Source organism: Cyrtonyx montezumae, unplaced genomic scaffold (assembly GCF_038088225.1).
Source record: "Cyrtonyx montezumae isolate F1298 unplaced genomic scaffold, pur_monq_1.0 scaffold_8, whole genome shotgun sequence".
NCBI lineage: Eukaryota > Metazoa > Chordata > Aves > Galliformes > Odontophoridae > Cyrtonyx > Cyrtonyx montezumae.
Genome location: NW_027072089.1, coordinates 21,806,728 through 21,822,332, shown reverse-complemented (window position 1 = coordinate 21,822,332; position 15,605 = coordinate 21,806,728). Strand labels below are relative to the sequence as shown.

General features: G+C 43.1%; 1 protein-coding gene across 1 annotated transcript; it reads right to left on the bottom strand.

The window, feature by feature from the left end:
• Nucleotides 1–5,185: 5,185 nt before the first annotated feature.
• GEM (GTP binding protein overexpressed in skeletal muscle) lies at nt 5,186–13,200 on the bottom strand. Its single transcript, XM_065752832.1, has 5 exons — nt 13,098–13,200; nt 11,192–11,535; nt 8,363–8,439; nt 7,671–7,875; nt 5,186–6,078 (listed from the first exon to the last, which is right to left on the bottom strand). The coding sequence occupies exons 2-5, from the start codon at nt 11,523–11,525 to the stop codon at nt 5,801–5,803; spliced, it is 894 nt and encodes a 297-aa protein (XP_065608904.1). The 5' UTR covers nt 11,526–11,535; nt 13,098–13,200; the 3' UTR covers nt 5,186–5,800.
• Between the last annotated feature and the right edge of the window lie 2,405 nt (nt 13,201–15,605).

Genomic DNA, 15,605 nt, shown 5'->3' with positions numbered 1-15,605 from the left:
ATCTGTGCAAAGCTGAGCAGAGCCATAGATCCTTTCTCCACAGGGCAGTTGCTTAGCTCCCTCCCCCTGCACTGCTGAGGTGAGAATCATTTGATTGTAAAATTACTCAGGCATAATTTTCATTTCATTCAAAACTTAGAGGAAGCGTGCTGCACTAATCACTTCCTTAGCAAACTATTAACCAGGAGATGAGGCAGAGTTGGCACAGTGAAGCAAGTTACACAGGACTGGTGTGCTCTCTTGTGGGAGCATTGTCCTTGTTACCTAAGGTCACAAGTAATTAGTATACTAAATTTCAGTGTCTCTATGAAGGAAAGCCATTGCTTTGATGATCATAAAAGCATAGAATCATACAGGTTGGGAAACACCTCTAAGATCATCTAGACCAACCATCAACCTATCCCCACTAACCCTTGTGCCAAAGCCACATCTACACAGTTCTTGAACAACTCCAGAGATAGAATGGAGACATCAAAGAAGATAAATGTAGAGATATTTGCAGCCCCTGGGCAAGATGGTCACTGATGGAGGAGCTCCTGTTTGCCTTGATATCTGTGGGAGATTTCTGGAGTGAGAGCACCAGGAGGAAGGGCACATAGGGAGGCTCACATCACATTGCACATTACACATCAGTCCCCCAGTGCTGGGTCCTCACAGCTACCAGCCTGTGGTTGCTACTGGATGTGATGGCAGAAGCAAGACTTCTCCACAGTTGCTCTAGACCATAGTGAAAAGTATTGCTTAGCTGTGTTTCCTGTTTTAACAGGAGGAGGACACAGTGAGAGGCCTAAAGGTCACTGTATAAATATCTCACAGTCTGACACATTCAAAAGTGCTGGTAGAGTAATTTTAACACAGGAGGCCACATAGACCTTGGGTGTTACCACACACTTTGTACTGCAAGAGTCCAACAAGTAGACAGGCACCAAAGAAACTGAGGAAACTTGTGTGACTACAATGAACTAGAGCAGAAGGTAACTGTGGACAAGGAAAATAAGTCTTATTAAATATTGTTCTGAGTATGTGGAAGATGCATCTGATGAATCCCAGCAGTGTGCAGAGCTCGACCACAGCCTGCAGTTCTGCACTGAACAACAGCCTCTGGTGAGTCCAGAAAAGACAGGAGGAGCTGCATGTCTTACTTACTTGTGTAAGTGAAAGCATTTGCAGGTCAGTCATTAGATCATTATTTAAGTCATGTGTTCAGCTCTGTGATCTTCAGAGTTGTTGGAAGGAATGAGTGCAGAGTATACCTTTGGCGATCCAAGAATTTGTTTGTCGGGAGATCTTGTCAGTAAAACACTGTTAGTACTCAGAAAATCATAGAATCATTAACTTGTGAAGACCTTCAAGATCATCGAGTCCAACTATCAGCCTATCCCACTGAGTCCCATCACAAAAACAGGACCCTAAGCACCACATCCACATGATTCTTAAATACCTCCAGGGATGGGAGCCTTGGCAACCTGTTCTGATGCTTGACCATCATCTTCATGAAGAAATTATATCTAATGTCAAATTTAACCTGCTCTGGTGCAACTGGAGACATTTTCCTCACTTTGTCACTAAGAAAACAGACTTCTATCCTGTGATCTCCCTTCAAGGAGTCATGTACAGTGATGCCCCACCCCTTGGCCTCTTCTCCAGACTGAACAGCTTCAGTTTCCTCAGCTACTCCTTTCACATCCTGTTTTCAAATCCTGTCACCAGCTCCATTGCTCTGCTCTGCATATGCTCAAGTATCTCAGTACCCTTCTTATAGTGAGGAGCCCAAAACTGAGCACAGTACTTAAGGTGCCGTCTCTCCAGTGCTCTGTGCAATCACCTCTCTAGTCCTGCTGACAACACTATTTCTGATACAAGTTGGGATGCCATCAGCCTTCTCAGCCACCTGAACACACCGCTGGCTCGTGTTCAGCCAGCTGCCAACCAGCACCCTCCGTTCTTTTTTTGCTACAGAACTTTACAGTCACTTCCCCAAACCTATACCACTGTATGGGGTTATTGTGACCTAAGGGTGGGACCCAGCACTCACCCTCTCTACTATCTGCCCTCTTCTCTGAGCACTTTCCCTTAAAAGCCTTTGTAGAGAGCATGAAGGGTTGTCTATGATCGTAGAGGCAATAGTGCTTAAACAACATCTGCTTCCTTCCTCTTCTGCAGCCCTCTGTAGCTCACATCATCATCAGGACTGCTCCTGTCAGAAACCCTTCTCCCATTTGTGCTTACACTCCAAAGCAACCCAAAAGAGATAACTGTGGTCTTTGAATCTTTTGAAGGAACTGATGTTGAAAAAATTGTACATGAGAAAGTTAAATCCACATTGTATCTGTTGATTTTATTGCAAATGGCATTATTTTAATTGACTAACTTTCATCAGTAATTCTCCCAGATCTGAATGTACATAGAAGCCTGCACATGCATAGAGTCCTAACAATAACATTTCTTTAAGTATCTAGCTTTTTACAACGCATAAGTAAGACTTTCTTCTTGCAGTAAATTTATTGTGATTAAGTTAATTAAAGCTGGACATGTCTCCTAATTCCTCCTGCTGATCAGATCAGTCTTCCTACAAAAAGAGCTGTTTATAAGAGCAATTACACTATAATTGGTATTTCGTATGTTCTTAGGCTTTTTTTTCTCTCTCTATTTGTTTTATTTTGTTTGGACTCTGTGAGTTTTGCCATTTTGGCCTTGGTGCGCTGACTGCTGTGACTCACGTATTCCACAGCCACTGCCAGATCTCTGGGGCCGACACTGCAGTTATTGTGCTAGGACCTGTCAGTGCAGCCCTGATTTAATAAATAGGGCAGAGAATAAAACCACTGATTGATCCGTTCCATGGTTTTGGACACTCACATCTGAGATAAACAGCAGGCCTATGGATATTTAGGGTTCAAAATGTCAGCATTCCAGATTAGATTAGTGTTAATTAGATATTTTACGTACACCAGCTGCTATATATAGTGAGAATTTTGGTATTTGATAATCTGATGGAGTTGATAATTGCTGGGGCCATGCACCAAGTGTCTCAAGTCCTTTTCAGGTGAAACTCAGTGTCCTTCAGGAGTGGAACTAAGGCATTTCAGTCCTGGGTGGGCATCCTTTTCCCATAGGACAAGACTTGGTCTGATCCAAAGGAAAAAATGCCCTGGATGCTCAGTACCAGCCTTCCCACTCCACATCCAGAGGTAACACACTCCAACGCTTCAGCAAACTGAAGCAATAACCCCCTGAGGTCATGCTGCTGCTGGTGGTTCTTCACCCCATAGCTTCCTCCATGTTCAGATTCTCTGCCTGAAAATCCAGAACTGAGCAAAACTGAGTGTAAGATTTGCTGAGTTGTGCAACACGGAGGCACCTATCTTAAATGCTTCAGTCCTGAGGCAGCACCATGGATGGACCAGCCCCAGCCCAGCAGCTGCCCCAGAAGGCAGATCTACAATGCTGACTGCTCCTCTCGGCTGTGGGGATGATGTGGATATATCATGTGTACCATGATTAACAATGGTTGCTCCATGGTTGTTGTTGGTGGCTGCTCCACCACGGGAACAAGCATACTGCATCACCACAACTTCTCTGCTTTTAAAGTGCATCTTTAGGATTTCTGATCCAGAGAAAAGCTCGGAAACACACAGATTATTTTAAAGGCCAACAAATAAAAAAAAATACATAGTTAAGAATATCTTCCTTCAAAACGAAATTTCATTATTCCGAGACAGAGGAAGAGCATGAAAACTTACTAGGTAACTCCAAGCTTTTACGATGCCTTCTATGCATGAACCATGCTGTGAACACAGATGGCTACATGATCAACACAGACAAACTTTCTTCAAAAACCTGCTTGAGTTAGAACTGAAGGATGCATATCTTGACAGATATAGCAACAAGCTAAGGAACTGTCCTCCTTGCATTCAGCTTCACTCTCAGCTCTTGAAAACAAATCCATTTAATTTGTGCGCCTGAGCAGGGGCAACATTCTGATAGCTTAAAAGTAAGGAATTTTACACTGGAGTAAGCTGTATTTTTTAGTCTGCTCTGCATCAACCTCAGGTTGCATGCTGACAACTCAGAAGTGCTCGTCCAAAATCCAAGAACAGGGATCTTGACTGTGATCTATTCAAACTATTGTTTTTTCCTCAAATCAACAGTATGTTCAAAACCCAAAATTCCCTTCCAGGGAGATCTGAATGTTGCACAAGTCCAGAGCCATCCTGCAGTGTGGTATTTTACACCACAGCAAGCTTGTTCTTGTTACCAGAGCATTTGGTGAATAAAAGCTGCATAGATTGGTATATGGAAGGCAGTCCTCATCCTTTTCCTGCATTCATCCACAACGAAAATGATCTGCTAGGCTGCAGATTTGGCTTTTCTGAACTATGTGCTGGCAAAACAGAATGACCCTGCGCCTACCTGAAACTCTGACTTGTGCCTGTATAAGCCAGCACAGTCAGGAGGGAAGTCTATGCATCATTATCTCCAATATAAACTGAGGATTAGGGCATGCCATGCCATCTAACTCAAACACAGCATTTTGCTTCATATAGAGTCAAAAAGTGAGCTAATGGTTCTGAGGTGATTTCAGACTTAGGGACAGATAATTTTTTTTTAAGAATGATTTATTTTTACCTTTGGCACCTCAACCCTGCTTGCCCATGAGGGAGTGCAAATAGCTTTGAGACTGCTAGTGATCCTTGCTTTGTGGTTCTGGCTTGCTAAGTAGCCTCTGTGTTCAGAGACACAAGGAATCCTTCCTGCCTTTGTCAGACAGCAATCTTCCCAAGCATTCGAATTATTTTTCTCAATTTGAAATAATTATCAGGGATTTCCCACTGAGTCTCAAAGGCAGTCATATATTTTATTTGTTTTATTACAAGGCATGTAAGTAAAAACTTGCATATCTGAAAAAAGATATTAGATAGAAAACAGTAATAAAATTAACATTATTCTTTAAGAAACTTGGTAATAAATACATTTCCCCTCAACATTAAAATGCTTGTTATTTTGCACAACAATAAATACAGCATAGCTCTGGCACAGAGAAAGGCCAAGACTGGATACAAGAAGTCCGTGTGGTTTCTTAAAAGAGCTCAGGTGATTTATAAAGGTTTGGCATCCTGCACTTGATGTACTTTGATACAACCTGTGCTTTAATTTTAATTTGACTATGAATTTTAAACGGGCCCCTACCATAGAAATATGAGAGGAAAATTTATTCGACTATAGGACATTTTCCTTTAAATATTTTCAAGAAAAGAGATGTGTAAACTCGTTGAAACCAATCCTTGAAATAATAAAAAGAAGTGTTTTGATGGCTGTTTTACAAAAATGCATATTTGCAGCTGTGGGTGCTCAAGCCTGACCAGTCAATTGGTGAGGGATCAATTCCTAGTCAGTTCCTCAATTCCTTACACAATTTTCAAAAAAGAAAAAAATAAAATAAAATAGTAATTACAGTGAGAAAAAGTAAGGAGTGTAGTATTCACTTCCCAAGTCATGACAGTTTGAGGTTTTTACGCTATTATCCAAAGGTGAGTGGAGAAGAAATAGGTATATTCCGGAACACTTTTCCAGCACAATTTTGGATCATTCTGGTTTATACTTTTCTTATAAAACTACCAAAGAAAAAGAAAGAGAGATATTTCCATGCACTGTGCTGTTCTTATGTCAGCACATATCATCACAATCACAACTGTGAATCTAAGTCATTTTCATAGCCCAATCTAATATAGATTATTTCCCACAACACAGTTCAGTAATGTCCACAAAATGCCACAAGCTCTGGCAGAGTCCAACGTTCTTAAAGTACTGATAGGTCATGACAAGACTTGGACTTGAGTTTGAAGGCCATGTTCTTGTTGTTCTTGGCAACTATTTTGCCCCAAAACCGCCTGGCTTTCTTCGGGATGCTCTCCCTCCGTTTCTGATAAGCCAGCCGTTTCTCATTCTTTTCCTTGCTGTCCCTTCTGAGCCGCACTTGCCTCACAATGCCTTCAAAGAGCTCTTTCACGTTGTGCTGCACGGCTGCCGAGGTCTCAATGAACTTGCAGTCAAACACAACAGCGCACGCTCGGCCCTCTGCAAAAACACAATGGGGATGTGTCATGAGATGTCATGAGCCAGCGAGGGAGGCAATACGGCTGTGGGCTGTCACGTGGGGGGAGCCACTGGCACCAGGGGAATTCCTCAAGCCTAATATAGTCACGGTTAAGTCTTTAATCATCTAATGCTGCCTGGTAGGCCATGATTCATCTGCTCTGTGTCACAATCCCCTCGCAGAAAGGGGGGCCAAGTCTCTTGGAGAAGGCCAGTCCTCACCATCATCTGTGAAGGGAGGGAGCAGGGGCTGGCTGACATACACTAACAGCAGGGGTGGAGAGGTCAGCCATGACTCAAAATCACCTGATCATCATACAAACAGAGTCACAAGTCACGTTAAAGGGTGACAGCAGTGCCTTTCATGTGCCCAGCATGGTTCTCATTACCACAAGAGGAAGGGCCCAAGCCCCCTCCATAGGACATGTGTGCAATCCAGGGTCTTCAGATAGTACTAGACTTGGTGTGAACAGACACAAGTACCAAATCCTTTAGGGCAGAACTATGCCCATAACTTCAGAGGCATATCTGAAATCACAGTTCTTACCTCAAACTGTTTGAGGATAAACTAGCCCTGGCAGATATCTTTAACATGCAAGCCAATTCATGTTGTCTTCTAACTTGCTGAGATCTCATCACCAGGATGGCTAAATTTTTCAAGGGATTTTTCAAGTTGGCCAGGGAGACATGAACTAACTCTGTTCAGATCTTTCACTTAGAGCAACCTCGACAGTGACCAGAGGAAATGTGCCTATTGCAGTGAAAAAAAAGTCTAGATCAACTGGGAAATAGAAAAGCAGGATAGCTGCGGAGAGAAGAAAATGCTGAGCTAAGAAACCCAGGTTTGCTGTGGGCTCTGGTGAAGATGAGATTATCTAATGCGTTGCCAAGCGTTATGTCACCTAAACCTTGGGCAAGTCTGTATAAGAAGAGATTCTACCGACTGAAGAGATTGAGGGTCAGCAGTAGCTTCCCCAGATATTCCTATTTATGGGTTTAGGAATCCTCATGCTTTGGGAGCATGGCACAAGATCTTTACTCATTCACATGTAGCAGAGGAATGGCTGCTTTAGTGTCTCAGAGCAAGGCACCAAGCAGATCTCTCCTGAAAAGTTGTGCAGCACCTGCCTGGACCAGTGAAACGAATGGTGAGAGAGAATTTTAATTTATCACGAAAAAAAAAAAAAACAACTTCAGATAAGAGGAGGACTTGGTTAAACAAGGAGATCATCTTTGGCAGCAGAATAAGGAGGTCGTGCATAACCATATATTGGAAACCTAAGCTGTTCCCGGCTTCCAGCACATTCTCAATCATCTGCAGATGTCTCACATGGGGAACTGAAAAGGAGGATGTTCAAGTTGTTCTTATGGAATTTAAATTTAGGAAAGAGATTATCTAACATGTAACTATTGGAGACTCATTGACTTGGCAGACCTTTCCCAGTCCTCAGTCCTCTCTTTCAGCCCTCTGTTGTTTTATTGCCCTTTTGTTGCCTGGTCCTGGCCACAATGTACTCCATCCACTTGGATGGCTCTTACGCTTACAAAGTTTTTATCCTTATCATTTTCCTCACCTGCTACTGAAACTTCACGGCACCTGACAAGGTCGCTTTTGTTGCCAACCAAAATAATGGGAATATCTTCTTTCTGCCGAGCCCTGCGGAGCTGTATTCTGAGTTCAGAGGCTTTCTCAAAGCTTGCTCGGTCTGTGATGGAGTAGACAATCAAGTAGGCATCTCCCACTTTCATGCAGTGGTCTCGAATCCATTCTCCTTCACGCTGTTCAAAGCATACAGTCAAACATCGTTATGCTCAGGACAGGTTTTGCTTAGAAAATAAAACACTGGAGAATCTAAACACATTCCTGTTGTAACTGCACTGGATGTGGTTTGAATCACAACTGTACTAAAAGCAATTCCGAAGTGGTGACCGCATTAATGCCTCAGCATAAAGGAGGGTGAAATTTGCCCCTGATAATTCATTGTACTGGATTTAGATCGGAATGAACACTGTTTGGAAAAATGACTTGAATGTTTTGTTTTATCATTAAAAAAATAAAGAAGGTTTGCTCTTCCCAGGCTCACACTACAGAGCTGTTAGGCGCACTTGGTTTGCTGTGGGGAGGATACTGATCCTGTGTGTTCCCTGATGCTGAAGTATAGAAAACAGGTATTTTCTTTCCTGAAAGATAGCCACTTTTTATACATGCCCTCATTCATATGCATTCTTTTGGCATTTGACTAGTATATGTAAATAAATTTTGTACCTTGTTATCCCACATGTCGAGCAGTACAATGGTTGCACTCTCCCCATCCACCATCAGGGTTCTTTCATATGTGTCTTCTGGAAGAAAAGATTAGAAACATTGATAACACATTATTTTGTGATGTCACGTACATTATAAAAAAAGAATAACAAATAGCTTACTAAGTGTAATTTTTTCATAGTTCAAGTTAGTGAGCCAAGTTTTGTTCTGGCTCATGTTCAGTTCTTTCCTCATTTCCATCAGCACTAAACCTGCCTTCTGTTCATTACTGGTTGTCTTAATTTCCATGATAATTGAAGGAGACAGAAAGATCAGAAAAAGAAAAGTTAATTATTTTGGTTGATATTGTCTTTATCTTATGTGGGAGAGAGAAAATAGAGCCAGTGGAAGAAATAACCAAAGGCTGAACATTTTCCCCACGGGAGAAGCAGAGTCCAGCGAGGCTGAGTAATGGAAAATATTTGCTTTCACTTTAGCAGGGACAGTTTACGGGTGAATAGTCACTGCTGCTCAGAGCAATACAGCTAACAGCCCACCAAGCAAAGAGGGCAGGGTTTTGTGAGCCAGGAGCTGTTGAGTTTTAGAGACTGAAACAACTGCTGCATCCCATTTCTTTCCCATTTCACAGTTTCCCACATTACCTTTGATGCCAAAAAGCAAAGCAGTCAACAAACCACAGGAGTTATTTATTTTGTACTGGAACCAAGAAGGCCCATATCTAGGTTATAAATGCCTCATGACTAACTCCTGCCTAGATCTGGAGGGGCTGTTCCCACTCAATCACAACCAATTCTTGCTGTGAAATCTGTCTAGTTTCCGCTTCAAATATTAATCCTTCTTCCCCCCAGATCCAAGGACATTTGGATGAGCAGTATGGGGCTTGAAACCCTCTCTAGTCTTGTGTTGCTGCCCAGAGAAAAATTCTGGGTTTAGGTTTCTCAGTGTACTACATCTTTCTGAGCACTGCATGAGGAGCCTGTTCCAGCCATGCTTGCAGATAGGACCATGACTTAACTCCTGCCTCATACAATTTCTTCAGGGTATTAGTGGAGTGAACTTTTCCCCACATTGTAATCACAGGCTTTCCTCGAAGTCAGGAATCTACAACCATGCAAAAGACTCAGCCAAAAATATTCTATATTTAAAATAAAATCAAACTTTGTAAACAAGAGCACAGGCTTGTCACAGCTTAAAATGGAAGGATTCAAAGTACAAAGCCAATAAAGAGGAGCATCTGTGTTCTTGAGTTAGATGAATCTTATAGCTAGCTGCAAAACTAATCCCTCCAAGCAGCTGTATTCCCTCTGTGAATTGGCTGTCCTGAAACTATCATCTCTTGCAATAATATTTCCAGTTTGCAAGCTCAAGTTTGGAGAATATTTTCTTTGATTGATCAAGCATTGGCATGGGAACAAGATCCATATGCAACAGAGGACAACATTTAGAGGACTATTTCTCTGTTCTCTATGACACAGGGAGAGGGTACATGTACGTAACCACACTCCTTGAAAATGTTCTGCAACAAATCAGGGAATCTTCTGAGTTGCAAGGGACCTTTAAAGGCCACCTGGTCCAACTCCCCTGCAATGAACAGGAACACCTACAGCTAGATCAGGTTGCTCAGAGCCCCATCCAGCCTGACCTTAAATGTCTCCAGGGATGGGGCATAAACCACCTCCCTAGGCAGCCTGTTCTAGTGCTTCAGATGGTCACACTCAGAAATTATTTTCACTTTGGACAACCCAAGGGAAATTCAATAGGATATAAAACAGACTGAAAGTGAACAATTGGTTCATCTCATGCTTATTTTTCAGTTGACATTAAAAAAGGAGAAATACAAAGCAGTTTTTCTGATACTTCCATAAAGCTGGCCTTGAAAACTTGTCATGGCAGTACTCCAACCAATAGTGCTGGAAGTGCAAATGAAGGAGGAATCCATACTGCTTCTCATAAAGGAGAAGAAAACCATATGACAAGAATGTGTAAAGTAAATCCTGGCATAACGACAAGAAAAGCTATCCTATCTATGCTCCATCAAAAGCTGGAAAAAAAAACTCAGAAACTCTCCATGGGCACCAGCACACTAGGAACAGATAGAGAAGAGAAATGCCATATTTGTTAAATAACAAAACCAGCCAGCAATTTGCATGTATACCCAAGGTGATGGCATCTGTGTCCTTAGGGCTATGGCAAGCTTCCATCACTGCATGACCCTTCTCTCACAGCATCTCGCTCACACAGTATGCCTCACAGCTTGCACTGACTAGCCTTTGGGGCTAAAGAAGGTTTCAAAATCCTCACTAATACAGAGGGACATGAAATGAGGTGTAGACATGTTTTGCTCAAACTCCGTCAGCCTATACTGAAGCAACATATATATATGAAAGGCTGAGATAATGGCAAATGTTTTGGATAATTGGATAGGGCTTTTTTCTTTTTAATTACATATTACTTCTGAGCATTACATTCTCATAGACCACAAGGGAAGGTCTTTGTTTTTCTCCACTTTGTAGAAAGCTGGAGATGGACCTGTGGAGCCTGTGGTGACACAAGAGTTGGACCAGAATGAATACTGAATGGCAGCTTCCTGCAGATTCTTTGAAATAAAAGAGCATGAGAATCTGTACTGTTCCCTTTCAGAATCTTTAGGTTGTTGTTAGAGAGTATCATACTCTTTGTAGCTTATTTTGCTCATTCTTGTTTTCTTAAGAGAGATGCATGCGTTGGAATTGGTTTTGACACTCAGACCCAAGTGTTTGCTACATCAATTTTAGATTAAATGATCTTTCTGATTTTCCATGCCAACTTCCTCAGAGCATAGTGACCTACCTCCCAGCACCTCGCAGTCACTGTCAATGCTGTCATGCACCCCTGCGAAGATGTTGGCCAGCGACGACTTGCCCACACCTTGCTCCCCAATCAGCACCACTCGGAAGCAGTTGCTGCAGGACTCAGAGGAGATGACAGAGTCAGATGACTCCGAGGACCAGCTCCTTCTGTAGTATTCATCGGGGCTGATGGTGTATCGCTTCTGCATATTGTACTCGTTGGAGTCCTTCTGGACCAGCAGGTTCTTCCCATCAGCGGGGATGCTCCATCGCTGCTGCTGCTGCTGCAGGCTGCTGTGGTGGGTGCGACGCATGGTAACGTTGTTGAGGGTCATTTTTTTACCCCTGGTGAGAAATATGGAAGCCACACACTTTACTCACAAAATACTTCCATGTGCACCAACAACTTATTAACTAAAGACAGCAGGTCCTGCTCTTCTACAGGGATCTAGTATGCAACAACATAAAAAGGAGATTCCACACTCTTTTGCAGTTGCTAGTAAGCTGCAAAGAAATATTTCTAGCTAGTGAGTCAGAGGCTTTTTCCTGGGGATGATACCATCCCCATACACTAATCCTATCTGACTTCAGCCTGTACACACTCACTGCAGTGCTAGCTGCATGGGCAGGGAAGCACTCAGCAGAGCTCACACATGGCTACATCCCCATCAAGATGTGGACAGCACCTGCAGGCACTGCTCCCTGTCCTCCTGCCTCCTGGGGCAAGCAGAGGGACCTATCCCAGGTGCCACTAACTCACAACCTTACATAGCTCTCACAGGGAAGGAAAGCTGTGCAAGCAAGCATATGGCTTTGGGTCTCATCTGTGTCAGGACGAGCTTCAAACAGTGGCTTTCTGGCTGCTAAAAGGGACACAATCTAGCCCAATAGCTTTTTGGAGGAGGCATAGGTTCAAGCCATTATAGGAGGTGGAGCTGGCAGAAAAAGCTCATAAATTTACAGATACTAAATCAGCAACTTCATTTACTGCACAATTGGCTAACAGATTAGCTCTTCCAACCTTAGCATGGCCCCTAATTAAATTTAACTTAGCAAACTCAATTTTGCTTGGGTTGGAGGCAAAGCACAGTGATGTCATTCTCACAGGCCACCAGCTACCATTTTTAGGAATGCTACTTCAGTGCGTTCCAGTTCTCAAAGTGATGGTTATTTGGACATTTTGCTTTTTGGAGTATATCTGATGTTTATCAGCTCTCTTCTCCATGTCAGCAGGCTGCCCATAAAACGAACTTTCAAATTTGAATAATAAGCGGTGAATGAAAATAAGCACAGCAACCCATAAATACGACATGTACAGATCACCACTCAATTGCATGCAAAGCTATCTGAAAACTTCTTAGAATGAAAGTAGAGCTGGCTGGAGAATAAGCAGAACAAAAGCACTTTCTACCTGAACTTATTACAGCACTTGCAGTATTTTCAGTGCTTAGCGGCAAAACTAGATTACTCTCACAGTCCCAGATGCAATAACTTTGCCAACAAGAAACAGAACTGACTAGAAACTAGGCAGCAGGCAAAGACTGCTTCACAATGTCAAATATTAACCGCAACTTGATTTACAATGTATTATTTTCTTTCAGTTTCCCAACTGAAAATGTCTGATGAGAAAAGGCAGTTCCAATTCAGTTAGACATCAGAGCCCAAATAAGGGATGACCGTCAATAAACAATCACTGAACAGTCCCAGTCATGAACATGTCACGATTTCTTCCCTAGCAAGCTGCCGTCCTGCATTAAACAAACCCTAACGAGACAAACACCTCTAAGACTCCACTGCACATCGGAGTCCAAGCCCAGGTTTAATAACACCTAGCTGTGCATGTCTACAAAGCCACAACAAACCCCACCGACTCGCGACCCAAGACACGGCGGCCAGAGCTGCCTTACTTGTGTGCGACCGAATGCGCTGTCAGCTCCGGGCTTGTGCTGCCCTCCACTCCGTGGGCTGTGCTACACTGAGCTGCTCTGCTGGAGTAAATCCCCTCCTGCTTACAGGCTGCCTCTTTAATTCCTTCTCAGTGAACCTGGTTTATATTAAGCCCATCTGATCAGAGACAGGGCTTTTCCGTGACGTGGTTGGCCTTTCCATCCAACAGCCAACCCCCAGCTGGGAGGAAGCAGACATGCAGAAGAGCAAAAACTTACAAACAGCCTCAAAAGACTTACTTGAAATCATATGATTGTCTTAGCGTTGCCAGTAAAATAAACACATTTGGTTCTTACACGATGAAAATGGGCAAGTGGAAAAATTAAAATAAGATGCATGCCCTTCCATCTCACTCAGGTTTGCATTCAAATGCTAGCAGGATTAATGATGTTTTTGAAGGGAGATGTTTCATTAATGTATAAAATGCAGTAAATGTGTTATGTTCTCTGCCTGCAAAAGGCAGGTAACTGCCAAGAGGTTTTTCTGGAATAAGACGTCTGAATATTATTTTAGAATTACCTCACAAGCATGAATATTATTATGTTGTGTTTTGTTTCTTTTTTTTTTCTTTTTGTCTTTTAAAAGGATCCAAAACATTCAGTCCTATTTCCTCCATCACCTTCCAAGTCACTGCCCTGCCTCCTCCGAGGGCTCAACCAAACACCTGGCCACAGCCTGAGTGCTGCTCCAGCTGGATGCTGGCAAGATGGATGTAAATTAGGGAGCGCACAGCCTGGGCAGCTCTGTGCCAATTCTGTCTGTAGTTTATTAGGAGAGACTGCTTTACAGTGTAAGTGCCACAAAACATGTGCCTGCTCCTCCAACAGTGACATTTCTAACATGTGTGGAAATCACTTCTTGATTAACAGAGTGGAGCAATAAACCTCCACAAACCACTTGGTAGGGATACCATCAGTTATACAGAAGTCTACAGAAAACTCCTACCAATTTGTTTTTTCCTTATTTTCGCAATTTCCTAGTTAATCTACTGGTCCCCTAACCAACCAGTGACTGCCCTTTTCACTCCACACTTAGGAAGTCTGAACAGGTTTGTTTCTGAGCAGGAAAAAGAAATAGTGCTGTTCAGGGACGGACATCCCCTTCCCCTGGCGCTGCCTGGCACTCATGCCACGCACTTCTGCATTTTCAAGTCTCACTTAAGCCTTGCCCAAGGGATTGTATTTGTTGTGATAAAGCAGATCTGTATGAAATTGTTCCACTGAGATATGCCTGCCTTCTCGCCCTTTTGCCTTTGTTGCACTTCTGCATCTTTCATGAGGATTTCCAGGGATCTTCCAAGTCCATCCTCAAAGGGCCAAGAGCTCTTCTGCATACAGGAATTACTTACTGAGACGTACTGAGGGGAGTCCTGATTTTGGATCACCTGTGTTCTGCAGTGGCTGCCCTGGCCCCAAGCCCTGCACCCCACTCAGAGAGGCACACACCTCTGCATAGGACACACATGGTGGCTGTTTGTGCTCACTGTACAGCACAGCAAAACACAGCACAGCCTCCGTCAGGGAACGTTTACGGCACGGCCAGTGGGTGTCAAAACAGAGCACTTCGCTCTTGTGCTGTCAGCACACCAAGCTCTGGTGCTGCTCCTCCTCTTCACAAAATGTTCAAAATGATGGGGGGGAGCGAGTGTGCTGCACCCCATGGGGTTTGGTGAGCACTCTTTATGTTGCCTGTCACCTATCACCTCCTGTAAAAAAGCAAAACCTGTCCATCACAGGGCTGCAGAGATTTATGGCCAGATGGACGCCAGCAGAACCGTAGGCTCTAACATCTTGCCCAAGTGTTTAACTCGTATTATGGCAGAAAGCACAGACAGCAGAAATAAATCTCAGTCAGAAAAGGCTTTGTGTTTAGTTATCATTAGTGTTAGATCAGGAATTGACAGACATCATCTTGTGAATTGTCTTCATAGAATTCAAGGTAAAGAAAACACAGCTCTCCAGTGATCCCACAGTACATGCTCTGCTAAGTGCTTACTAGGGGTAAGAGAAGGTTAACTAATGAATCATGAGTGGAGCCCTACCCAATAAGGCTGACCATGGGCTTGCATTTCCAAACACAGCTCTGCAGACCGATGCAGGATTCTGTGATTCTGAACTGCCCTGTCCTCTCATGCTCTTTGCCCATCAACATTTCTGCAACAAAAACTGCCTGAGACATAGAACAAGAGAAAAACCATAAGGCCAAGTTTGTCGTAAAAAGACGAGGGCTTGTATGCTGCTGGCTGGTGCAATATTAAACTTAGAGTGATCACACGTTTGAATATTATTCATTCTGTGCTTCATAATCATGTCTTAAAGGAATGCTCCCTGCAGGATGAAGTAAACGTCACACTGCCATCTCTGTCTGGCCACTTACAGTTTGACCAGGTGATGCTCATTGCAATTAGGCAGGAATTTTCCATCAGATATAAAACAGGAGTGCTTTATAGCTGGTACTTAAGTAGCTAT